The sequence below is a fragment of the Salvelinus fontinalis genome, chromosome 25 (assembly GCF_029448725.1).
Source record: "Salvelinus fontinalis isolate EN_2023a chromosome 25, ASM2944872v1, whole genome shotgun sequence".
In the NCBI taxonomy this organism is placed as follows: Eukaryota; Metazoa; Chordata; class Actinopteri; order Salmoniformes; family Salmonidae; genus Salvelinus; species Salvelinus fontinalis.
Window position 1 is genome coordinate 2,605,185 of NC_074689.1, and position 27,120 is coordinate 2,632,304.

At 43.8% G+C, this 27,120-nt stretch overlaps 2 protein-coding genes across 3 annotated transcripts in view; one reads left to right on the plus strand and one right to left on the minus strand.

Annotated features, from left to right (window-relative positions):
* On the plus strand, window positions 1-17,991 carry LOC129822749 (mucin-2-like). 2 transcript variants are annotated; one of them, XM_055881130.1, is made up of 12 exons: window positions 1-106; window positions 837-5,361; window positions 5,467-5,814; window positions 9,241-9,399; window positions 9,602-9,689; window positions 9,800-9,872; window positions 9,970-10,078; window positions 10,355-10,486; window positions 10,686-10,775; window positions 13,278-13,421; window positions 13,559-13,743; window positions 16,304-17,991. In XM_055881130.1, the coding sequence occupies exons 2-12, from the start codon at window positions 838-840 to the stop codon at window positions 16,470-16,472; spliced, it is 6,021 nt and encodes a 2,006-aa protein (XP_055737105.1). In that variant the 5' UTR covers window positions 1-106; window position 837; the 3' UTR covers window positions 16,473-17,991. The 2 variants fall into 2 exon arrangements, with proteins under 2 accessions (XP_055737105.1, XP_055737106.1); XM_055881131.1 differs by lacking the exon at window positions 1-106 and adding an exon at window positions 181-610.
* The window catches only part of LOC129823298 (oxygen-regulated protein 1-like), an 11,085-nt gene continuing 1,825 nt past the window's right edge, over window positions 17,861-27,120 (minus strand). Inside the window, exon 3 of the mRNA XM_055882232.1 lies at window positions 17,861-27,065. Within this exon, the coding sequence (XP_055738207.1) occupies window positions 19,558-27,065 (7,508 nt within the window). The 3' untranslated portion in view covers window positions 17,861-19,557. The remainder of the gene's footprint in view (window positions 27,066-27,120) is intronic.

Consider the following 27,120-nt stretch of genomic DNA (forward strand, 5'->3'; position numbering starts at 1 on the left):
TAGCCCCGCCTCCTCAGTTCCGGAATTTTGGCTCCGGAAGTACAGTACTTTTTTTGGTTCACAGGAAAAGGAAAAAAAAACTGCTGTTAGGAAACAAAACAGCAAAGTGAGTTTTAGCGACGAATGTGATTATTTTATAATTTTACAATAGTAATACGTATCATAATAAATGACGAGATGTGATTTAGTTTGGCATCTTAGTTTGCTTCTTTAGCATTTGTAGCTATCCCAAATTAGCTAGCTAACTAGCAACGACGCTATGTTGTCGTTTAACGGTAATTCCCAAGTGTCTTATCTTCTGCAAGCAAAGTGGTTGGCTTGCAATCGATTCCACAACAACTAGCGTGTTAATGTTATCCTGCATCGTGAATGGATTGGAGTTTTATTATTGGAGTAACTAGCTAGGTAGCTTTCTTGTTACATTGTTGCAGCTTGCTAACAACATAGCTAACTGTCTGGCCAGTCAGTATTAAGCTGTTGCGCTCATTACAGCAGGCTAACTAGCTAGTTCGTTTTCGTGCTGTTACTTAGGTAACTCGCAAATGCAATTACTAGCTATTAGGCTACAGTAAAATAGTTGAACAATAACCATATATATCCCACGCTTCGAGTAAGTATTTAACGGTCATTTGCATGGTAGCTCTATCTCTGTCATTGGCTGGCTTACTCAGTTAGCAATGACTTAATACCGACAGACACACATACAGCTTACTTACCCCATTTAGTGGTTATTGTAGCCTCAATGGGATTGACTGTTATACGTGTTCAATAATAACTATGACAACAAACACATGTACCTATTACCATTCATATGTTGCATTCCTTTTTCTTTATAGAATGCCTGCCCCTAAAAGACACAAGTCTTTTCAGGATCCTCAAGCAAAGAGAAGAATGGTGGAGCAGAATGAAGTTGCCATGCCATCCAACAAAACGACACCAGCCTCTGCAACGTCAAGCAACCCCCAAAGAGAAGCACCTTTGCGAAGAAGGAATAAGAAAAAGCCCCCTGCAGAACTAAAAGAGGGAAATAAACCTGCAGGGTCCAGCCTCCATTCCTCCAAGACAAAATCCACCCAAAAGGCCAGGACTAAGACCAAGTTCAATCCACCTGTAAAGAACGCCAAGTTGCTGAAAGCCACAAGTGCCTCCTCAAAGAATCCCAACTCTAAAGGAACCCTAAAAAGACCAGCCAAGATCTTCAAAACTGCTTCCACAGAGTCTGATGAGGAGCTTATCAGAACTCATAAACCCCATTGCATCAGAAAATACTCTAACGGGGATAGAGGTAAGCGTAAAGGGTCACAGTCTAACCTGAATGAAGAAGTATTGCTCTCAGACCCTGTGCAGAGGGATCACAATTATGGTATACCCTCTGCGTCTTGTGGTAGTCATTCTGAAATTGAGGAAAATAAAAGGAAAAGAGTCAGAGAGTCCACCGGAGGCCCAGAGACCCAGCGAGATGTGAAGATGGAAACTCAAATATCTTCAGAACCCTTACCTGAACAATCTGGACAGATGAAGCGGAGCAGTGAGACACATAAGGTGCAGGATAATTCCATTACCACCCCAACAGATGAATTTAGTGAGAGTGTCAACACCAAGCCTGACACACAAATGTCTCCTCCAGCATCCCCTGAAAAAGCTTCAGACCCTATCCATAAGCAGGTAAACCAGAATAATTCGATTACCACCCCAAAAGAGGAAGTTAGTGAGAGTTTTGAGACCAAGACTGACACACAAATGTATCCTTCAGCATCCCCTGAGAAAGCTTCAGACCCCATCCATAAGCAGGTGAACCAGAATAATTCCATTACCACCCCAACAGATGAAGTTAGTGAGAGTTTTGAGACCAAGACTGACACACAAATGTATCCTGCAGCATCCCCTGAGAAAGCTTCAGACACCATCCATAAGCAGGTGAACCAGAATAATTCCATTACCACCCCAACAGATGAAGTTAGTGAGAGTTTTGAGACCAAGACTGACACACAAATGTATCCTTCAGCATCCCCTGAGAAAGCTTCAGACCCCATCCATAAGCAGGTGAACCAGAATAATTCCATGACTACCCCAACAGAGGAACTTAGTGAGAGTTTTGAGACCAAACCTGACACAAAAATGTCTCCTCCAGCATCCCCTGAAAAAGCTTCAGACCCCATCCATAAGCAGGTGAACCAGAATAATTCCATTACCACCCCAACAGATGAAGTTAGTGAGAGTTTTGAGACCAAGACTGACACACAAATGTATCCTTCAGCATCCCCTGAGAAAGCTTCAGACCCCATCCATAAGCAGGTGGACCAGAATAATTCCATGACTACCCCAACAGAGGAACTTAGTGAGAGTTTTGAGACCAAGCCTGACACAAAAATGTCTCCTCCAGCATCCCCTGAAAAAGCTTCAGACCCCATCCATAAGCAGGTGAACCAGAATAATTCCACGACTACCCCAACAGATGAAGTTATTGAGAGTTTTGAGACCAAGACTGACACAAAAATGTCTCCTCCAGCATCCTCTGAAAAAGCTTCAGACCACATCCATAAGCACCAGAGTAGTGAGAAACATGAGCAGAACGATTCCGTGACCATCCCTAAATATCAAGTTAGTGAGAGTGTAGAGAGCAAGATTGATGCATATAAGAAGTCTGCAGACTCCATACCTGAACTACTGAAACAGAGCACTGAGACACAGGATATGCAGGAAAATTCCATGACTACCCATACAGATAAAGTTAATGAACATTTACAGACTAAGGTCGGTGCAAAAATATTGTCTCCTCCAGCCATAGGCTTAGTAGCATTTAGTAGCAGTAGTGATTCTGAATGTGAAAGTGAGGGGAATGACAGGACGGGAGTCACAGAGTCAATAGATGTGAAGATGAAAACTCAAGCATCTTCAGAGAAGGCTTCAGACCCTGTCCCTGAACAGGTGAAGGAGAGCAGTGAGACGAGGCAGATGCAGGAGGATTCCATGACCACCCCTACATATGAAGTTGCCGAGGATTCCATGACCTCCCCTACATATGAAGTTGCCGAGGATTCCATGACCTCCCCTACATATGAAGTTACCGAGGATTCCATGACCACCCCTAGTGAGAGTGTAGACACCAAGCTTGATGCAAATATAAAGCCTCCATCTATAGAAGTATATTCAGAGGAGGCTTCAGACCCTGTCCCTGAACAGGTGAATCCTGAACAGGTGAATCAGCTATACATTGAAATAGAGAAGGTGCAGGAAGATTCCATGACCACCCCAACAGATGAAGTAATTGAATGTTTAGATGGCACGCTTGATGCAGAAATAATGTCCCTTCCACCGTTAGAAGCATCCTCTGAGGAGACCCATACATTTGAAGTTAGTGAGAGTGTAGAGACCAAGTGTTCAGAACTTGCACCTGAACATGTGACACAGAGCACTGAGACACAGGAGATGCAGGGAGATTCCGCGCCAGCCCATGCAGATCAAGTAAGTGAGAGTGTAGACACCAAGCTTGATATCGAAGTAAATTCTCCTCCACCTGTAGAACTATCCTCTGAGGAGACTTCAGACATTGTCTCTGTCTCAGAACAGGTGCTGCAGAGCAGTGAGACACAGGAAGTCCAGGAAGATTCCATGACCACCCCTACAGATGAACTTAGGGAAAGTTTAGGAACAAAGTCGGGTGCTAAATTAAATTCTCCACCCCTAGAGGTGCTTTTCAGTGCTCTAAAGGAGTCCAGTCTTTGCAAACATCCCCTGTCTCATACGATGCGCTCAAATGTCAAAGAGTTTCTGGAAGAAGAGGATTCTTTAGAAATCACACAAAAAGACTGTGACTTTGGTGTGACAGAGAGCATTGAGTGTACTTTAGACCCGGAGACCCCGATCATTGTTGAGGATATGGAGATCGGCCACTGTGTTGTGGAGGTGGTGGGAGAGAATGGAGATGAGGTGGATAGTGATCTGGAAATCATAGACAACTCTGAGAGGCCAGAGAAGACACTTGAGCTAACCAAAGGGTCTGAAGATGAGTGCAGTGTGGATAAAAGTGAAGATGGTATTGAAAAGAAAAGCACAAGTTCCTCTAACCAAGACAGCACAAATTGTGGTAAGAAGGAAGCTACTAAAAAAACACAGGGTAGCCTGGAAAAACCCAAGAAACAGCAGATGAACCCTCAGGCCCGGACCAAAGCCCGACTAGCAGCGCTAGCTGAGCAAAAGGCAGCTGCCTCTAAAAAAGCGAGCAGGCAGCTCAACCTCCTGGCCCTATGTGAAGAAATAGCAGATGATATCGCCACTGACACAATGTTAATAAAGACGAAGGAGGAGGAGGAGCAGGTTGTAACAGTTAAGGCTGAACCCAGCAAGGAGCCAGAATGCACACCGCCTGTCATACAGGCTGAGACTGTTCCTATACCCCCATCTCCTGCCGGGCCCGAGGAACCCTCTCCAGCAGTAGAACCCTCTGCTGAGGAGCCTGCTCCAGCCAAGCCCCCAGCTCCAGAGCCACCTCAGAGGCGTTTCTTCATCAGCCAAGTGACGGTACCCCTCAAAATCCACGAGAAGAAGAAGCTTACCAGGTTCCAGAGGCTGCGGCAGGTGGAGCTGCAGCGGGAGAAGAATATGTCCTGGACCATGGTGAAGAAGCTCAAGTCCGATCAGAAGATGATTCCAGAGACTGAGACTAAACCTTCCCCTCCAGCAGCAGCACCGGTCCAAGTGACCACACCCCCACCACCCTCAGCCAGTCCAGCAGCACCCACAGTAGCTGCACTCTCCCCAACCAGTCCAGAAGTAACCCCAAAAGTTGAGCCCCCAAAAGTTGAGCCCCCAAAAGTTGAGCCCCCCAAAGTGACCCCCAGTAAGGGACCCACCCTGAGAAAGAGGACGCTTCCAGCAGAACCCCCGCCGATGCCCAACGGGCTGAAAGCTCAGAAGGCCAAGCCTGTGGTGGAGTATAAGCCTTACAAATCCAGGCCCAAGTACTCCTTTGATGACTTTGAATGTGATGACGAGCCGAAACCCACAGTGCAGAAGGCAGCAGTGAGACCTACAGCTACCACTATTCAGAGGGCAGCAGTTAAACCTACAGCTGTTCAGAGGGCAGCAATGAGACCGACACCTACTACCATTCAGAGGGCAGCAGTGACACATACTACCATTCAGAGGGCAGCAATGAGACCGACACCTACTACCATTCAGAGGGCAGCAGTGACACATACTACCATTCAGAGGGCAGCAATGAGACCGACACCTACTACCATTCAGAGGGCAGCAGTGACACATACTACCATTCAGAGGGCGGCAGGGAGAACTACACCTACCACCATTCAGAGGGCAGCAGTGACACCTACACCAGAGGCTGAAAACGGCAAACACAAAGTAACTTTCTTAAACATTGATCTAAAATTATAAAATGCAAGGATGAGTTTGTGTCAAAAATGGTATGGAAATGAATTCTTACCCTCTTAATTTCTCCTTCCACAGGACTCAAAACCTACTGTGCAGAAGCCAGAAAACAGGGGTCAGAAAACAGTAGGACCTACCGCCCTGAAAACAGTAGGACCTACCGCCCTGAAAACAGTAGGACCTACCGCCCTGAAAACAGTAGGACCTACCGCCCTGAAAACAGTAGGACCTACCGCCCTGAAAACAGTAGGACCTACCGCCCTGAAAACAGTAGGACCTACCGCCCTGAAAACAGTAGGACCTACCGCGCCGAAAACAGGACGTATCACACAGAAAACAGTGGGACTTACCGCGCAGAATACAGTACCAGCTGTACAGAAGGCCGTAGAGATACCAACCCCTATGTCCACAAATGGTAAACATGAGGTAAGTTTCTTAGTTGTAATAATACAAATGTATTATTTACATTTCTATAGCGCTGTTCATAGAATCTCAAAGCGCTTCAAGAGCAAAAAACAAACCAGCAAAATATCATGACAGGTCAACCAATAGAGGCCAAGTCTTTGAAAGCTGCATCCCCCAAAGATGGAGAGGAGGGACACTTTAATAGCTTGAGCGGAGAGAGCTGTTTAGATGATGGAGTCTGCTGATGATCTTGTATAGGGAAAGTCTGGGTACCAGCCTGACTTACAGCCTCTGGACTTCTCCATTTCCACTCTGTGTAGCACCCACTTAGGTGATGCTCTGGGAACCAAAAAGCTCATCACACACAGTTCAGTATAATAGCCAGTCGTCCTCATTACGAGTTTTCTGCCTGCGCACTGTTGTATTACTAGATCTCCCATTCCTCTCACACTTCAGGCGACTCCTCAAATTATGTTCTAAGGAGATCAATAATTGGCAGCCACTCACTCTCACTCACTCATCCCCATAGCTCCGGCTGGCGCATAGGGCAGTAACAAAGGCACTCCATTTCTGTCTGTCTCTAAGCCGCCTTCTCCACTGTGCCACAGCTCTGCTGATGTTGTTGAAGCTCGGTCTCGATTGTACTCCGCCACGTTGTCTTGGGCCTCCCCCTCTTACATCTGTCCTCTGGAGTCCAATGGACTGCTATTCTTGGGATCGAGTCTGTACTCTTTCTCAGGTACTCCAGCGGTGTCTCTTGAGTATGGCAGCTATGGCTTCCTGCTTCGTTTATATAAGGAGGTTGGTGTTTGATATTGTGTTTGGCCAGAAGATGGTCATGAAGTTGTGTGGAAGGTAGATCGTTTTTTTCAGGTCTGCTTCTGTCATTTTCCAGCAATCTGAACCATAAAGGAGAGTTGCCAGTACACAGCTCTGCAATATTTAGAGTTTTGTATTTGTGCTGTATTGTCTGGATTTCCAGACGTTATTGAACTTCATAAAGATTGCTTTATTGATTCTGGTGCAGATGTCTTTGCTGGTGCCTCCATCATGGCATATGGTGCTCCCAAGGTAACTAAAACTGTGGCTTAACCCCAGGGCCCTGTTCCTTGATTTTGGCTGATTTTGCTGTGTTGATGGACATGACCTTTGTCTTGATGCAGTTGATAACCAGGCCAACTTGCTGGCCAAAGGACTGGACAGTTTTCTCTTGTAGGTGTGTGTGTGTGTGATAAACGAGCCAGGTCATCGGTGAAGTCAAGGTCTTCTAGAGTAGAATACCAGGTCCATTGTATTCCTCTTGCCTGATCTTCTGTGGTTCGCCGCATGACCCAATCTATTGTCAGGTTGAAGAGTAAGGCTGACATCACACAACGTTGACGAACTCAGCTTCACAGCAAAGCTCATGTTGCTCGTTACCACAGTGCATGAAAAAGTTGCTGTAGAACTGTTTTATGATGTTAACAACATGGGTGGGGATTCCACAAATTCTTAAGATCTTCCATAGGCTTTTGCAGTGAATGCTGTCAAAAGCCTTCTGGAAGTCAATAAAGTTGAGTTTGTTGCCAGTCACTACATTGCTCAATGAGGGCAAAGATCTGGTCTGTACAGCTCCTTCCTCCCTCCCTCGTTTGTTCCTAAGCACTTTGTCTACAGCTGAAGACATCCGTTGTACGATCATTTTGCAAAAGATCTTGCTGGGAACAGATAAAGGTGCGTTGCCCCTCCAGTTGTTACAATCGATTAGAGTGCCCTTAGGTACCCGTATGATCACCCCCATGGTCCAATCTGAAGGTATCGTTCCCTTTAACCAGATATCAGTGAAAAGTGAAAGGATGTTTGCAGCCACTACTGGATCGATTTTGAACAGCTCGGCATTGAGGTTATCAGGAGCTGTAGCTTTCCCGTTTAGTGACTTGATGATAGTGATTATTTCGTCTTTGGTTGGTGGGTTGGGGTTTTATGTTTAGATCTTCTAGAGCAGCTTTAGGTGTTGTGTGGTAATTAGATCCACCTGGGATTCTCTGTTGATCTTCTCTGAAATGTTCTGTCCATCTTGCTCCCTGTTCATTTCCCGTAGTCAGGAGATTGCCTTGCTTGTCTTTTGATTTGAGTATTTGACTTGAATTTTCTGCCACAGATTTGGTTAGTGATTTTGAATACTTTTCCTTGCTGGTTGCTTGCTGCTGCTTTTTCAGGTAGGCCCTTTTTGTTTCTTCCTACTAGCCTTTTGACTTGTGTAGATTTTTCTGTACTGCTCCTCCAATTCTAGTTTGAGCCTTTGATTTGGCATCTTGTATTTTTCATGTCTGTTCTTTCCTCGGATCATTTCCCATGTTTCTGGGGTGATCTATTCCTCGCGTTGCCTTCTGTGTCCTATGGTTTTCTTGCTGCTTTCACTGTAAGCTTTAACCACTTTCCCCCACTTCCTGTCTATTTTCCTCAGTCGCCGCCTCATCTTCTTCTGTGTTGTTTGAAAGGGCTTGATACTTGTTGCGAACTTGCATTATGAAGGTTATCTTGACGGTTTGGTACGTCAGCATGCCAACATCAAATCTTGTTCCTTTTGTCAGTGGTCTTGAACGTTTCAGCTTTAGATTGATGTCGGCAGTCAGAAGATGGTGGCCACTGGTGACATCTGCCCCCTTTCACACCTTGATGTCCCTCAGTGAGCTTCTCAACTTGCCGTTGGTTTCCATTCGTTTTCTCTACCCCTTTCTGTAGGATGATGGCGACACCTTCATGATGTTGTCTGTCCTCCCATCCAGAATGTAGTAGTGTTTCTCGTGGAACCAGAGCTAGTTCACCTAGCTTCACTCACTTCCAGGATCTGTAGCTTGTATCCCCTCACTTCGTTGGTAACCTGTGCCAGCTTTCCGGACTCAAACATTGTTTGAACATTCCATAAGCCAACGTGCAGTTTGTATTTGGTGTTCAGTGCTCCCATCTTCACTCAGCAGTTTCCCGTAGGCTTTCACTGATGGCGGTCATACAAGTCTGGGAGATCTTTGCATCCAGTTGTAGGATTGTCATTTGTTGTTGTTTCTGTGCCTCCATTTTTTTACCGGATGGGGTTGCTAGCCCCCATACCCAACCGTCCACTTCTGGTTTGAGGAGATTTTGGATTTGGCAGCCAGATGAAACAAAAAAAAGCTGGTACTGTGTCCAGACGCACTTTAGCTAGCTATCCATGAATAAAAGTGTTAACCTGCGAATCTGTAGTTTAAAAACACCAGATATATGCAAGAAAAACTCTTATCAAAAACTAAAGAGCTGATTTTAAAAAATCAACAATTAAAAACACCTAAAAAATTACTATGTACACATTTACAGGTTGCTATTAGGGCACAATGGCAACTGTAGAACTATGCTACTTGAAATAACTTTCTTGGTTGTTATGCTGGTTGTGTGCTACTGTAACTGTCTTTATCTCCCCTCCTTCGACAGGACTCCAAACTTACCGTACAGAATGCAGTAGCACCTACCGTACAGAAGGCAGACATGCCTAGACCCAGTGTACAGAAGGCAGTGGTGGTACCTATATCTTCCCCCAAAAATGAGCAGAAAGCAGAAGCACCACCTACGGCCAAAACTGGCAAAGATGAGGTAACATCCTTGGACCTGTTATTTCTTTATTAGCATGTAAGAATGGTAGGTTTGTGTTAGAAATGATATTAAAATCCCATTCAATAACGGCACAGGGCACTTCAGTGACGCATTAGAAGCAGTGTGGATCATAATACAGCCATTTTCATGGTAAAAAATGATTTTGTCGCCAAAATGTATCCCTCTTAATGTCTTTCCACAGGATTCCATAGCACCAGTGTTCTCCCCTCCCTCTGAAGAGCCCCCAAGAGATTCTGTTGACAAAGAGCAGTGTGAAGAAAAGCCTGCGGGTACTCTCATGTTTGATAACATCCAAATGACAGTTTGAGCAGTGTTATAACACATTGTCATATCATACATTGTGTAACAAGCTTCTTATAGAATGTCTCTTACTTACCAGTTACTGAGATTAAACCCGCATCCCCAGAGGTCAAGACGGAGGACAAGACAACAACAGAGAATGCCTCTGACTCGTAAGAATTTACACTCAAATTACAATGACCAAGTAGTTTTCTGCACAACGACTATTTTTCCGGAGCAATTCGAGCAATGTCTGTGTTTCCATGGCAGTGGGGTCGTTCAATCAGCAGGTAATGGCAGTCCCCTCTCTGACGAACGTCTGCAGAAAGAAATCAAGAAACTAAAGGAGACCGACAAAGACGGAAATCAAGCCATTATTGTGAGTGTTTCAGTCCTTCGCCGAATACTGCCCACTGTACTTTGTGTCCTCTTTTGTAACACAGTGATGTTATTCAAAGACTATGCATGTTCCTAGCTTGGTCCCAGATCTGTTTGTGCTGTTACTTGCTGTCATTGTCAGGCCAAAGGTTTGGCATGACAAGGAGTTGGCATGATTGCACAGACTGACACTCAGGCTAGTAAGTTCCTATATTTAGATATAATCTATTTACCATATGTCAGAACTGACCTAGAGTCTGTGCGTGTCACCTCCTAGGATGCAGGGCAGAAGCACTTTGGCCCAGTAACCTGCAGTGTGTGTGGGATGCTGTACTCCGCTGCCAACCCAGAGGATGAATCCCAGCATTTGCTCTTCCACAACCAGTTCACCAGTGCTGTCAGATATGTGGTGAGTATGAGCTGTCTCCCACACATGAATGTGTCCCATAGGACTCTGGTCAAAAGTAATGCACTACTGGATATAGGATATAGGGAGGCGTTTGGGACGCAGACTATGCGCGCCAACTCGTCCCCTCTGACTCAAACACCTCACACATACACACACATCTCTCAACTTATAAACCACTGATTTGTCATGCCGTCCACAGGGGTGGAAGAAGGAGAGGATTTTGGGGGAGTACCCCGATGGCAAGATCATCCTTGTCCTTCCGGATGACCCCAAATATGCACTGAAGAAGGTATGTGTCCTTCAGGCTCCAAATGTACACATTATCACATATGGAAAAACATTGACTATAATACGATGAAAAAACGATTCATCTAAAATACTGTGTACTTTAAATCCCCCTGATACACACAACTACATATGTCGAGAGTTTGTAAACCCCTGATATACAGTGGGGGCCATAATTATTGGCACCCTTGATGAAGATGAGCAAAAAAGACTATAAAATAAATAATACAAATACTGAGCTATATTGTATGGTCAAAAGAAATTGGACAGTTATATTATTTTATACTAGATACAATTGCACAGAGATTTTGTTTAACGAGTAATAAAAAAGCACTTTACAAAATAAAATGTAGCATTATTCCCATACCATTATTACAGAGAATCAGGAAAATTATGATACCCTCTCCCTATTGGCTAGTTAGCTTATTCAAGCCTTTTTTCAAAATACAACACTGCCCCTCTAAAAAAAAACAATTTATCTGACTCACTTTTCAAAGCTGTCTAGAAATGCACCCATTTTGTGCTCTTGTAGGAAGCAATCACTCCCCCATTGCTGACTGCAAATTGTTTATAACTGGGCTAATAACTAACTAGCAAAGGATATGAACAAATGTACAAATGTGCACACGTCGCTACAGTACATGCTTTGATCTCAAAACAAGTGCATCTACTCACGACCACTCATGCTGTAAACACAATCCAGTTCAAAGTGAATGGCAAAGGTCTATTTGCATAAAGGCCTACAGCAGCTCTAATTGGTTATGGCGCACATAATCTGTGTAGGGTACGGGCATGAGTCAAGCCTGTCAATACAATAGAATCCTACTCGGATGCGTTCTGCCCACAACAAAATCTATTGCATAGTTTTTGTTTCGGGATGTTGCATTGGAAGTGGCTAATATTCCGTTGAGTCGATCACAATTCCCACAGTAAAGCGAAACGTTGATACTGTTAACTAACAGGAAAACTCTAGAAAATTGAAGTTCAATCTGGTGCTGCTTTGCGTGTGCTGATATTTCTTCTGCAAGGCAGTCCCAGGGGAGCGGCGCAGCAGCACAGCTTAGAGGGAACATTGATTGGCACCCCTGTTTTTCAGTACTCTAGCACCCTCCCCTTGCTAGTATAACGACAAAGCCTTTTTCTAAAATGTTTTTTGAGATTGGGAACAACTTGAGGGATCTTAGACCATTCCTCCATATAGAATCTTTCCAGATCATTGATATCCTTTGTCTGTGCTTATGGACTGCCCTCTTCAATTCAAACCACAGGTTTTCAATGGGGTTCAAGTCCGTAGACGGAGATGGCCATTGCAAAATGTGGATTTTTGTGGTAAATTAACTGTTTCTTTGTGGATTTTGATCAGTGCTTATTGTCTTACTGGGAGATCCACTTGCGGCCAAGTGTCCGCCTCCTTGCAGAGGCATCCAGGTTTTTGGCTAAAATGTCCTGGTACTTGGTAAAGTTCATGATGCCGTTGACTTTAACAAGGGCCCCAGGACCAGTGGAAGCAAAATAGCCCCATAACATCAAAGATCCACCTCCATATTTAACTGTAGGTATAAGGTACTTTTCTGCATATGCTTTTGTTTTTCAACGCCAAACCCACCACTGGTGTGCGTGGCCAAAGAGCTCTATTTTCATAGCACCGGTTCCAATCCAAGTGCCAATGCCGTTTATCTATCAGGGGGTGCCGCAGCACCCTCAGCACCCCTACTTCCCACGGCTTTGAACACCTTGTAACTGTGGATCCAACATGCCAATTATGAAATGTTGATACTGTAAATTGCGATTTTTCTAATATCGAAACATGAAGTGCACATTTTAACTCGTGGGTGGTTCACTTGTATGACAATAAAGCGCTATCTATTATAATCCTCAACCCATTATTCAGAACACAGACTAATCTTGATTTACAGGATTTCCCTCACTTAGACAACACATTTGCAAAAGTTGCCCAATTAGCAGGAGGTATGGGGGCATCTTCTTGTCACGCACAGTGCTCAAGTTTATAACTTCTGTCAGTCAAAACCCATACAGCGTTGTGAAGCGGAGAACCTGAGCTCTGACGCCATGTATAGCATGTTACTTTTAGGCGCTTATCAATTACAAAATCTGCCATTTTCAACCCGTATATGGGATGACGGGTGCTGTGAGTGTAATGGGTTAAACAAAATGTATTTCTCTGAGCAATTGTATTAGTGTAAAATAATATAATTTTCCGATTATTATTTTTTGCCTACAATATATGTTTGTATTGCTTATTTTATACAGTATTTTCTGCTCATATTTATCAAGGGTGCCAATAACCTCTGTTCATCACTACAGTTTAATTGTCCTGTAGTCCAGGGTCATATTCACTAGGCATCAAACAGAATGAAAACTGACTGTAACAGGGAGGGATAAGAAACACTGGTTTTCTGTTGCAAAAAGTTTTGCTACGGTGTTCACTGATGAATAAGACCCTGCAAAGAAGTCTTACACAGCCTGTTTATTGGTGGTTTGTCAGGTTGAGGAGATTAGAGAGATGGTGGACAATGACCTGGGCTTCCAGCAGGTTGAGACCAAGTGTCCCTCCCAGACTAAAACCTTCCTGTTTGTCTCCAATGACAAGAAGGTAGCTGGGTGCCTTATCGCTGAGCACATTCAGGAGGTGAGAAAGACTGTGTGGGTTAAGGCTGGGAATGTGTGTGTTTGTTGGGGGGGTGGTTGCGATGCAAAGTCAAGAGACTTTATTGTGACGATGTATTCGCTGCTGTTGCATGTATGTGATTGTATGTGTGTGTGCAGGGCTACAGGGTCATCGAGGAGGCGGTGCCCGAGGGCTCGGAGGGAGAGAAGGTGATGTTTGAGCGTCAGAGAGCCTGGTGCTGTTCCACCAACCCAGAGCCAGCCCTCTGTGGCATCAGCCGCATCTGGGTCTTCAGCATGATGAGACGGAGGGGCATCGCCTCACGCATGATCGAGTGTCTCAGGTCAGTCCGTCAGTCTTACTTGGGTATGAATCGAAGGGGGTAGAAAAATCAACATCATTTGCTCCGTGGGGGGTGGGGGGGGGGGGGGGTCTGCATGCTTCCCAGCCGAAACAGTTCGGAAGAGTGTTTGCATATTTTGTGGCATTTTGTTTGTTTTGGACTTCGGTAAGGTTTTTTTCGGCTGTTCATGCACCATTTTTTTTCTCAAGGCAAGCCGAAGTCGGCAGCCAAAGACTACATCCCTTTGTTGGTGATTGGTCAAGAGTAGTTGTTCTTCAATAAAGTCTTTGTCATTCAACGAGAGACGACTCATTTTCATGGACAATTTGTCATTGAGAAATACTGCACCAGCCTCCCGGGTGGCGCAGTGGTCTAGGGCACTGCATCACAGGGCTAGCTGTGCCACCATAGACTGGGTTCGAGCCCAGGCTCTGTCGCAGCCGGCCGCGACCGGGAGGTCCATGGGGCGACGCACAATTGGCCTAGCGTCGTCCGGGTTAGGAAGGGTTTGGCCGGTAGGGATATCCTTGTCTCGGGCGCAGTGCACGCTAACCGGGTCGCCAGGTGCACGGTGTTTCCTCCGACACATTGGTGCGGCTGGCTTCCGGGTTGGATGCGCGCTGTGTTAAGAAGCAGTGCGGCTTGGTTGGGTTGTGTTTCGGAGGACGCATGGCTTTCGACCTTCGTCTCTCCTGAGCCCGTATGGGAGTTGTAGCGATGAGACAAGATAGTAACTACTAACAATTGGATACTACGAAATTGAGGAGAAAATGGGGTAAAATAAATATATATTTTTTAAATGTAAGAAATACTGCACCAATCATCTGAGTTAGATGTAAAATTGCGTGACTAAGAGCTCCTCTGCAAAAATGTCAAAATGAATGACAGATTTCTTTAGTTAATTCGGCCTATTTTGAGGAAGTGTATAATGGCTGCGGCATCCCGAAATGGACAAACAGTACTATTGCCACTTTTGTTCCTAATTTTTCAAGACAGATTATTTTAAGGGAGTAAGCTCAGCTTGGTGCCAGCCTAACAGAAGCATGCTGACGCCTTAATGCCCCCTGATTCAGTCACATACAAAACAAAACATAGGAACACATTCCTTATATTGAGTTGCAGCCCCTTTTGCCCTCAGAACAGCTTCAATTCGTCAGGTCATGGTTCCATAGGGATGCTGGCCCATGTTGACTCCAATGCTTCGCGCAGTTGTGCCAAGTTGGGTGGTGGACCATTCTTGATACACACAGGAAAATGTTGTGTGAAAAACCCAGCAGCGTTGGAGTTCTTGTAACAAACCGGTGCACCTGGCACTTACTAGCATACCCCATTCAAAGGCACATACAGTGCATTCAGAAAGTATTCAGACCCCTCGACTCTTTCCACATGTTACATTACAGCCTTATTCTAAAATGTATTTCTTTCATTTTTTGTCCCTCATCAATCTACACACAATACCACATAATGACAAAGCAAAAATAGGTTTTTAGAAATGTTTGCTAATTTATTTTTTAAAAACAAAAAAAACGGATACCTTATTTACATAAGTATTCAGACCCTTTGCTATGAGACTCGAAATTGAGCTCAGGTGCATCATGTTTTCATTGATCATCCTTGATGTTTCTACAACCTTATTTGGAGTCTACCTGTGGTAAATTCAATTGATTAGATGTTATTTGGAAAGGCACACACCTGTCAATAGAAGGTCCCACAGTTGACAGTGCATGTATGAGCAAAAACCAAACCATGAGGTCGAAGGAATTGTGTCTGGTGCTCCGAGACAGGATTGTGTCAAGGCACAGATCTGGTGAAGGGTACCAAAAATGTCTGCAGCATTGAAGATCCCCAAGACCACAGTGGCCTTAAATGGAAGAAGTTTGGAACCACCAAGTCTCTTCCTAGAGCAATTGGGGGAGAAGGGCCTTCGTCAGAGAGGTGACCAACTCTTTGCAGGGCTCTGGCAGTGCACCTCCTTGCACAAAGGCGGAGGTAGCGGTCCTGCTGCTGGGTTGTTGCCCTCCTACGGCCTCCTCCACGTCTCCTGATGTACTGGCCTGTCTCCTGGTAGCGCCTGCATGCTCTGGACACTACGCTGACAGACACAGCAAACCTTTTTGCCACAGTTCGCATTGATGTGCCATCCTGGATGAACTGCACTACCTGAGCCACTTGTGTGGGTTGTAGACTCCGTCTCATGCTACCACTAGAGTGAGAGCACCGCCAGCATTCAAAAGTGACCAAAACATCAGCCAGGAAGCATAGGAACTGAGAAGTGGTCTGTGGTCACCACCTGCAGAATCACTCCTGTTTTGGGGGGTTTCTTGCTAATTGCCTATAATTTCCACCTTTTGTCTATTCCATTTGCACAACAGCATGTGAAATTTATTGTCAATCAGTGTTGCTTCCTAAGTGGACAGTTTGATTTCACAGAAGTGTGATTGACTTGGAGTTACATTGTGTTGTTTAAGTGTTCCCTTTATTTTTTTGAGCAGTGTATATAATTGAAATATGTAGTTTTGGAACTTCAACATTCACTTCTTCTCTCATTGCCCTCCCACAGGAACAACTTCATCTACGGCTCCTACTTGAGCAAGGAGGAGATCGCTTTCTCCGACCCCACGCCCGACGGGAAGCTCTTTGCTACACACTACTGTGGCACCTCGCAGTTCCTGGTTTATAACTTTGTCAGTGGAACTCGTTCAGACCAACCAAGCCCTAATTTGGTGTAACCATTCGCATCAAGGTGGATTTTTGCTGAGGCCAGGTGTGACTCCTCACCAACCAACCAATCTTGTCGTGGACATCCTGTCACAAGCACATTGTGGCTCTTTTAGACTGAACGTTTAGACTCATCAAAGACTACTGTACTGACTCTTCTGAGGGGAAATCTTGGTTTTTAATCTCAGGTTGAAAACAACAAGGTGTTGTTTAAAAGATTTAAAATCTCCCTTTAATCCCTGCATAGTATTTTGAGACAAATAATATTTTTATTTATGTTTTTTAAATAAGAAACAAGCTTTTATTGGCAGTATTAAAGAGTTTACATGCATTAAGCTTGACAGCAATAGAAAACAAAGAGCATTTCACAATTCATAGTTTATGAAGATACACTTCATTTTACTCAAACGGTTCTAAAACAATGTCCTGTTCTAATAATGCTTTTCATTCATGTTGAGCATCTTAAAACGGTTAGAAGTTGCTAATATTAAGATGAGTTGTCGTTTACACAAGGGGTTGTTCTTACACACTTCCATGTTCATCATCTCTTTACTTTTAATGAAGGGATGCGTTGACCACCTGAGGTTCCATTATGTGATACAGAGTACATTATTGTTAAGGTCACTCTCTCAGAATTTATCAGAATGTGGTTGTTTGATTCTGTTGAGTGAAGTTTTTACTCACCATTTTCTTCACATCATGATTGTTCTCAGTCTTGCTGCCATGTGCCCTAATCATGTTCATTATTAAAATGGAGAGTCCTATTTGGGATAGTTATCCTCCTTAGGCAGTAAGTAGCATGGACTAGCAGGAAGAATAACTGAGGTAATAATGGTTGGATTTCTGTATGGGGCATTATTCTGTAGTGCTGCTAGTCAAGGCTCTTTGTCTAAGTTTCCTCAGAAATATATCTAACTGCAGAAATGTTAAATGTGAGCTGTGATATAAGTGAATTGGCAAGGCAGTGAGCAATCGCTCGTTTCTGCCTGTGTATGTTTGTGCCTACTGTGAATCATAAACCTCAACCTGACTGTTAGATTTCACTGACAGACTGATCGTACTGTAGACTCCCTCAAACGTTCTCGTCCAAACTGCCCTTATTTGAGCCCCCCCTGAAATCACCATTTTTAATAATTGACACTTTCTTCTATTGGCAGAAAGTTTTATTCACATTTAGGACCTCATTGATAATACATTAAGATTTAAAAGTAAATCACGTAATATGAATAATATAAATAATGATGTTGAAAAGGTTTAAAAGCTCAGGGTTATTTGGTTTTTGAGGGAGTTGAAAACACCATCCATGTCAAAGGTGATTATCACAGCAAACCAAGGGACAGTTGCTCAGCCATCAAAAACTGTTGCGAGTCATACATTTTCTGGTATCAATGATTTATTCATCACATTGCCCTTCATTTTGAAACATTTTGTTTTAGAAATATTGTGGGTCGTGTAAGACAACACATTTGTTTTATAAAGAGCTGTCATGTAAATAGTTATTTAAAAATAAAAAAAACTATCCTGCCCTGCTATGGTTGAATTGATTTAAGTTGATGTGTCTCACAGCTCAGTGTTTTGAGCATGAATGTAGCATTCATAATGTGATAACCTTCACAAGTTAAGCTTCATGGTTACATATCACGACTTAGGTTGGGTGATGAAGGCTTATTCTACCACCTAGTGGACATAGTACATGCCAACATGTTTTATTTGGACCAGTGGTGGCCAGTACAAAGACCAATGTTACCATGAAGTTGAGTTGTTTGGCATCTTATCATTCATGGTGCCTCTATTTGACAGACAGGTTTCTATCCGTCTTGCTGTTGAATGTTCTAATTAGAGCCAGTCATTGCCGCCACAGCATGAATGGGTGGGTGTTCTATTACTGTCAATCCCATGTATTAGAGTAGTCAGTCACACATTTCCCTGTGAGTTTCATATCAGCTCTCTGAGACTGGCTGATGCTAGTACAGAAAATAATCGAACTCAATGGATCTGACCTGGCCACCGTCTCAACTGAAAGGGATTTTGTCTAACTTCAATATGTTAGTCTATCTTAAACCTGGCCACCATGCTCTCATTCTGTGTCTTTGTAGATGGATTGATGTAAACACTCTCTCCCGTTAGTGCATTCCTCGCCTCTCCTGTCACAACACCGGGCCTGCTCCATGGTTACTTCAGAGAAACAAAAGGACCTTAGAACAACATGGATACTTCCTCAGGAGGAAGGCGTGAGAAAACACTGAGCTACGTTGATCCTCAGAGCTGCTCTGATACTGATCAGGAAAAATGCTGGAAACGAATGGACATTTATGGAAAAAGATCTAACAGGCCAGCAGTAAATCTGAAAAGATCAAAACCAGGAGGTCAGTCTCCATTACAGCATAATTAACGACTACTTCCAAACACTATAGAAGAAATTATTTCCTCAAATGCAGGGTCTGCTGATGAGCCATTAAACATGAACACCCATAAAATCAGTATATTCACAGAAAATTTAAATCTACAGTAGATGATCCATTTACAGGTGCATTTACTCTTTATTGACATATCACAAAAATAAAGTGAGGAAACACTCAACAGAACAATAAATCACAGCTGCCAGAAATGTAGAAAGGTCATAAACATCTATATACAACTACTGTAATAAAATTGATCTGTTATTGCAAGTTATGTTCATGGTTATTATGTTTGTAAATGCAAATCTGGAGCTTTCTGAGTTCACTCTCTTATGTAATGATGCAAGAGAAATGCATTTACACAGATAAGTGAACTGTACAGCTAATACACAATACAACATTAAGTACCAGGGGGTTACTTACAGACAATACATTTATAGAGCATGTGATCAACTAACAATATGTGCCATAAGATCAGTCCAGTGTCTCCTTTGAGAAGATTGTGTTGATCTGTAGGGGGGAAATATAATGTAATCCTTTTTAAGATTAAATTTTAAGGCAGCAAGATTTGAAAAAAGTTAAAGGGGTGTAGACTTTCTATAGACACTGTATATGACATCTCCTGGTACCTTGAATACCCTCAGTAAGATTGTAAGCTGCCTGTGTAAAAAAAAATCCATATTTAAGTGTGTCACAGTCACAGGATGGGGCAGTGCTGGCCACAGGAGAAGTAGAGCATCTCTAGTGCATCTGGCTCCTGTGGGATTTTCATGACATCTGTCTGACCTTTGCCAGGCTGACGTTTGCCAGGCTGGACCACCACAACCTTTCCACCTCCCGGGCCTTCTATTAGAGGGTGCACTTTATTATCTGGCATCTTGAAGTCAGTCGGGGCAAAAGCTATTCCATTCTTCTCAGCCCACAGTTTTGGTTTCTCTGTCTTGTCTTTACTGTCCTTTGAGACATCACCCTTAGCACTGCCCTTGCTGACCGGGCTTAGGTCATCCTGGTGCGGGTCTGAGTCACAGCCATGAGGCAGGTTGAAATAGGTGCACTTTGGCACCAAAGGCTTCACAGACTTCACTATGTCCTCCAAATCAGTGTGGCCGAAAAGGGAGTAAGGGACGTCTTCTTTTGTGTCTTTGCACACATCTTCAGTTGATGCAGATGTGTTCTTGTTGATATCAATAGGCTCTGAGACAGACTTTCTGATCACGCTCTCTCTGAGGAGCCACCTGTCTTTGTCTATCAGGAAACAGTCTCCAGGCCCGACCTGTGCATTGAAGGCGATACACCGTGTTGGATCACTGTATGTGCCTACAGAGCTTGTGGCATTGAAGTATGATAAGTCAGACATCACTTTGGTCTGTGCATTATGAAATGGGGAAAGGCTGATCTTACCAGGAAATTCTCTGGACTTTGGTTTCAGGGGAGATGGGGGCTGACTTTCACTGGCATGGTCTTTGACATTGGTATCTTTCTTTCCATAAAGCCTTTCGATTGTTCTCCTGACAACGCATTTGGTGATGGATTTCTTCACTGAATCATCCTCACCACTGGACGTCTCAGTTGATGTCTGTGATCGATGACCACCACTGTCAGAAGTCTCCGGTCTGTTGTCAGACAGATCTGAGGTGTTTGGGCTGGGTAGTCTTGTTTGTCCGTACTGAATGTCCACAACGCTTTTTGCTATAAACAATTCCTTTATTGACTTGACCCTATTTCCGTCAGGCTCTCTAGTTATACAGCCGTCATAGCTAAATGCCAACAAGGATCGTGGAGCTGGGGGGCACATGACTACAGTCTCTGACGTATTTATAGGCCACGTTGTCCTTTTAAAAGTGTGCACATGAGCTTTGTCTTGCTCTTTGACATCATCACCGCCTGAGACAGCAGAAACCTCAATTTGGCCAAACGGTTTGTTGCCAGTTGTTGCTATAGTAATGATTTTCCTTTGCTCTACATCAGCAATCTTCTTATCCAGTATTTTTACTCGCTCTGCTACAGATGGTAATGGTTCCTCAAAACAGTTGGTTGTTTTTGCTTCAGTCTTTTCATAATGTTTATCCTCCTCAGAAGGCTCTTCCTCTAAGGTTTCCTGATACTCCTCCTCTGGGTATGGCTCATCCTCTACACTAACATGTTCTACATCAGAGCCAGACAGCTTCTCTTCATAGCTTACTCGCTTCTCCTCTGAGCTACACTGATTATCCTCAAAGTTTGCTTCTTCTGCTGTATCAGTTTGTTGTTCGAAGCTAACATGCTGTGCACCATTCTTCCCACTATCCTTATCCATCCTGTCAGCAATAGAATGCTGTTTGAACAAGCTAGGCAGTGTTTCTCTGACAGTATACTCTGTTTCTTTTTGAGTAGTCTGCTCCACCCATAAGTGAGTCTGCTCATCCTGCCCGTTAATGTGTGCATTTGCATAGCTCAAGTCATCTTCATGGCTTTCCTCTTCCTCCCCTAAGCTAGCCTTGTCTTCTTCAGGGGTAAACTCTATTTCTTCTCTACTAACCTGCATCTTCATACATTTAACCCCCTTCTCTTCATGACTTGGCTGGTTCTCAATGTGACATTCCAGCTCTTCCTCTGAGCTAGCCTGCTGTTCTTCAAGATTAGACATGCTTTCCTCACTGCTAACCTTTGCATCCATACGTTTAATCTCAGGGTCTTCATGGTTTGGTTGGTTCTCAACATGATGTTCCAGCTCTTCATCTGAGATAGCCTGGTCTTCTTCAGGGGTCGACTTTCCGTCCTCACTGCTATCCTGCAGCGCCAAGCATTTGACCTCTGGCTCCTCATGGTTTGGCTGATCCTCTATGTGACACTCATATTCTTCCTCTGAGGTAGCCTGCTCCTTGAGGGTGGATACTCTTTCCTCATAGCTAACCTGCAGCCCCACATAGCTTGGCTGATCCTCTATGTGAGATTGCTGCTCTTCCTCCAAGCATTTATCCTCCATACATCTATTTTCTGATACCACATAGCTTAGTTGGTCCTCAACATGACATTCCTGTTCTTCCTCCGAGCTAGCTTGGTCTTTTTCTAAGCTTTCCTTACAGCTAACCTGCAGCTCCATGCATTTGATCTCCTGCTTCACATGTGGGTTCTCAATGTAGTATTCCTGCCCTCCCTCCAAGCTTTCCTCCTGTTCCCTGCTAACCTTCAACTCAACAAGTGTAACCTCTGACTCCTCATGTTGGTTTGAGCTAGCCTGGGTTTGTTCAGCAGTGGACTCTCCGTCCTCATTGCTAAGCTGCAGCTCCATACATTTGTTCTCCTGCTCCACAAGTGCATTCTCAATATAGTATTCCTGCTCTTCCTCCAAGCTTTCCTCCTCCTCCACATAGCTTGACTGTATGTCCCCATCATTCACTTTGGTCTCCAAGGGACACGCTTGCAGTTCCAAATAGCCATCATGCAATGCTAAACTGTAAGCCTGCTCTATGTCTGAGTATATCTGTTCTTCATCATGGTCAATCTGTTTGTCGCTACATTTAGCCTCTTCTTCCCAGTTGTCCTGCTCAAGTTCAGAACCTTCCTTATTCGCTGCCTGTCTGCTTCTATGGCAAGTAAAATCCTCTTTAAAGTTTTGTTCTTCTGAGGAGAAGGGCTGCTCTTGCCTACTGCTTTGGCTCTCTGTGATTGGTGACATCTTGTTTTCAGTCACCTCTTTGGGATAGTAAATATTTATAAATCTTTTAACGATGGATTTAACATCAACATTAGCATCAATATTAAGCACATTATCATTTGAAGGCTCTTTCTTAGGGACTGCAGTTGATTTGGCATTCACCCTTTCCTCTGGGAATGACATTTCTATTTCATCCCCCTCCATGCTTTCGCTCACCCCGGTTGGAAGGGCTGCCAATGCTTCCTTCAGCTTTTCAGGCAAGTCAAGCTCATGTATTAGCTCATCGATATCCAATGCCTTTTCTTCAATGATGAAGTCCTTCTCTGGGCATGTCTCAAACAAGACATTGTGCTCTGAACTGTTCGGTGTTGAGCTGCGACTTCTGACTTTGCTGTTGAGTTCCTGGAAATCCTTCCAACTTTGAAGCAGTTGTGTGGAAGTTGACTTTTGCAATTCTGACAGACTACCTTTCAACTCCTCTGCACCCTCTATGTTGGCAATTTCTCTCAGAGACTCCATCATTTTCAAAGCCTCAGCACAGCTTACACTGTTTGCATTCAGTTCAGGTATGTTCCAGTTAGTGAAGCTTTCCTTTAAAGTAATAACAGATAAGAAAGAAAGGAGAGCTTTAGTAGATGACCCAAATGTAGAGGCCACATGGAAGGAGAAATCAGGCAAGCTGTTTGACTTTTCAAGACAAGATGGACGATTGTTGTGTGTGATTTGTCTAATTGACTGAATTGAGAAACAGAGCTTCTCTAGCACAAGTTTCATATCTGGCTGGGGAGGAAGTTTGTCTGTGTGTGACGGTATCTGTGTTTTTGTTAGGGGCTCCTCTGCTATTACTTTGGTACTGTCTCCCCGATTTGAATTGCTCAGCTTATCATCCCTGTTCATCTCTTCGTGATTCACTAAAGCGGGACTGGGAGGTATTGGCTTCTTCTTCATAGAGGAATTGAGGTGTACTGGCGTTGATTTGGGCAATAATGGTGTTTTGTGGCTTTTTCTTGGTAAAGGTGTATTTTTCAAAGTGGGACTTACTGGTGATGGTTTGCTTTCCAGGGATTGATTTCTAGATACTGGCTTCTTTTTAACCTTGAGACTCATAGGTGGTGACACTATTTCCAATGACTGAGAATACGATGACAGTCTATTTTTCAATGTGCGATTACTAGGTACTGGTAACTTTTCTGAAGAGAGATTACTGGGAGCATTTCTCATCACAAGAGTTGTGGGTAATGTTGCAATTTCAGGTGAGACGTTGTGTAATGGTGTTTTCAAAGAGAAATGTCTTGGTAGTGGTGTCCTTCCTTGTCGAGGACTGCTAGATAATTGGGTATTTTCCGAAGTGGAATCACTGGGTAAGGACTTATTTGGTAGTGATGTCTCTTCCAATGAGTGACTGTTAGGTAGTTGTGTTTTTTTTACTGTGATTTGAACAGGATTTGATAGATGGGCCTTCTCCAAAGTAGTATTAATGGGTATTGAAGACTTCTCCACTGACGCTCTTTTGAGTGATAGCTGCTTTTCTAGGGAGAGATTACTGATCAATCGTGTCTTCTTCATTGGGAGTTTAGGTGTTGATGGTCCTTTCAGAGTGGAGTGGTTAAACAATGTTGTTTTTTCCAAAACATGGCGAGTGGGTGATATGGGTCTTTCATCTGATGTGAGACTAGTAGGTGATGTCGACATGAAACATGAGGGACTACTAGCTAATGGAGCCTCATCTAACACAATGTTGGATATCCGGGCTTTAGCAGGCAGTGATGTCTTCTCAGATGAGAGACCATTGGAGATTGGTGCCTTATCCATCAACACCTTTTCCACAGTAGGATCACTGGATATTAAAGACTTCTCAGCTAAAGCTTTTCTAAGTGTTAGTTGCTTTTCCAGGGTGAGATTACTGACCAATCTTGTCTTTTTTGTTAAGAGTTTAGGTGATGGTGGTTCTTTCAGAGTGGAGTGGTTGAACAATGTTGTCTTTTCAAATACATGGCCAGTAGGTGATGGAGCCTTATCTGATGAAGGACTGCTTGATAAGGGTTGTTCTTCATCACCTAGACTACTAGGTGATGAACACATGAAATATGAAGGACTGCTAGCTATGGAAGACACATCTAAGTCTTTGTTGGATAATGGTGTCTTCTCCATCTGCGTTTTAGCAGGCAGTTGTGTCTTCTCAGGCGAGAGACTGTTTGAGATTGGGTTCTTCTCTATTGAGGATCTATTTGGTACTGATTTATTTTCCAATGACAGACCATTTGTGATTGGTGGCTTCTCTTCTGAGATATTTTTAGGCATTGATGTTTCTTCCAATGAATGACTGTCAGATGGTGATGGCTTTTCTACTGAGATTATTGCAGTAGGAGAGACAGAGAGACCGTTGGAGAAAGGTCTCTTTTCCACTGAGGGATTAATGTGCAACCTTTCCTGTGTAGTATCACTGTGTAATGGAGTCTTTTGCAATGATTGGTCAGAAGGACATGGTAATGTTGTGTTGTCCAATGCCAGGTAGGTCTGTGTTGCTATATTTTCAAATGTTCTATTTGGAAATGCAGTCATTTCCAAAGATGGACTACTTGGTATTTGTGTTTTTTCCTTAAACAAAGAAGGCTCATCTTCTTCTGTATCCATTTCACAATTGAATGCTGATACATCTGGAACAATGTCTCCCTCAGTCTCTACCGGAGACATTGTTGGTGTCTCCACATTTTGAGTTTCCTCCACTGGGTCTGGGTACACAGTTGGGAGGGCTTTCTCTAACCAATTCTCAACATATTCATTGATATTAGAAGAGCTCAGATCATGACTCTCTTTATCAATCCTTCTCTCCTCGTGCATAGACCTCTGCCTTTTTAGTGTTCCCTCCACCTGGGTCTCCGTAGGAAATGAAACATGCAATACGTTCTTCTTTACTGAAACTGAAGTTTTGTTTATATTTTCAGTAACATTTAGTTCTTTCACTGCCGATTCCTTTGGGTTTTCAATATTTAAATTGATTTCCTTTCCTTTTAGTTTCTTTTTGTTTTTGATGAGACTTCTGGCAGGTTTTGGTCCATACATTTTCCTTATGGATACATTGCTGCTAAATCCCCCAGTTTTCACTCTTTTATTGTTTTCAGGAGCATTTGCATTACCCTCTTTACGTCTTTTGTCTGGTGTTGTAACCTTACGAAACTGGTTATTTTTCACTTTGGGCTTTGAGAACATTTTCTTGACTTTCTTTACACCAGTGGTGGAGTTTTCTTTGCTTGCTTCAGAGACCCACTCTGGGGTGTCATTATCTTTGGTGGGCATGGAGAGAGAGGTTTTATGGACATTTAGTACCCTGTTGCGTAGGAGAGATCCTCCAGCCTTAAACTTGGGGATGGTGAACTCAGATGAAAGAGACTGGTCAGCCCTCCACACGCTGATTGACTTTGAGGCTGTAGAGGGTCTACCCAGTTCCAGCTCCAAGTCATTACTGGAGGACAAGTGGGCTGTGTCAGAGGTGGCTGTTCTTCCGTACATCATCCCATATATGGACACACCCTGGACATTGTACTGGCTGTTAGCCAGGAAATTGTCCTGACAGGTCTGCTGCTCGTATATGTGCATTACACTTTCTATGGCTTCCTCCCCGCCATTTTGGATCTGCAAGATCTCAGCCATGCCTGATTTAAAAGTGGATTGAGTCTTATTGTAATTGTTGATATCCACAGAGCCAACTCCCCTTGGTTTAGGAACTGGCTTGCTGCTGCACTGTCTGACCGTGCAGTATTCCTCCTTTACCTCTCCGTTCTCAGTTGTCTCTCTGTAGGAGTTAGAACCTACCATGTTCTCCTGAATCTCATCTCCCAACATTGTTTTGATGCTCTCCACTGAGGCCTGCTTCTGTCTGTATCTCCTGGGTCCTGGGGTAGGAGCCCTCCTGGGAGAGACCACACTCACATGTGTTTTAGCATCACCCTCATTGTCTACTTCCACACTGGTAAGTCTGCTGGTCTCTGGAGACATATCATCCTTATCATCATTATCATCCTTTTTAACATTGTACCCATTGATGGTGCCCATGGTGTTGGGTTGTGTTGGTAGTAGGATGTTTGACTCAGGAGAACTGTTCTCCAGCTCAGACTCAGCCGCACAGAGCTGGTTTGCTACACTGGATCTGCTCAGGGTGGTGGTCCAGTGGATGGTTTCTTCCTCCCTGATGGTTAGTCGCACCTTCATCTCCACTGTCATGCTGCCATCCTGGTTCACCCGAAAGGACTTCTCAATGTCATCGTCACCTGGCATGCAGTTGTCTGCCCCTTCACCCCTATCTCCATGGTAGGAGTCGCCGTCTGTTTCAGCCACTGACTCCAGAAAATGGCCAGCCTCCAGTTCTACAGATTCTGCATTGTTACTGGGGAGGTCACACTCACTTTCTGCAATGCAGTGGTTTATCTGATTCACAAAGTATCTCTCTGACGATGGGGAGAAAAGTTTTGATTTGCCGCTAGATATAGGTTTCTTTTTCCCTTTGGAGTGGATCAAAGGAGAGAGTGTAGAACGGTGGATGGGTATTTTTTGGGAGGCAAGAATGTTTCAGCAGGTCAGCAAAGAAAAGGAGAACAAAAACAATAGTTAGGAAAACCAAATCCA

Bases quoted from the DNA above. Each gene is read 5' to 3' on its own strand.
- LOC129822749 (XM_055881130.1), top strand. From the start codon at position 838: ATGCCTGCCCCTAAAAGACACAAGTCTTTTCAGGATCCTCAAGCAAAG. The intron at 9,400-9,601 runs GTAACATCCTTG...GTCTTTCCACAG, and splicing joins CCAAAACTGGCAAAGATGAG to GATTCCATAGCACCAGTGTT. The intron at 9,873-9,969 runs GTAAGAATTTAC...TTTCCATGGCAG, and splicing joins ACAGAGAATGCCTCTGACTC to TGGGGTCGTTCAATCAGCAG.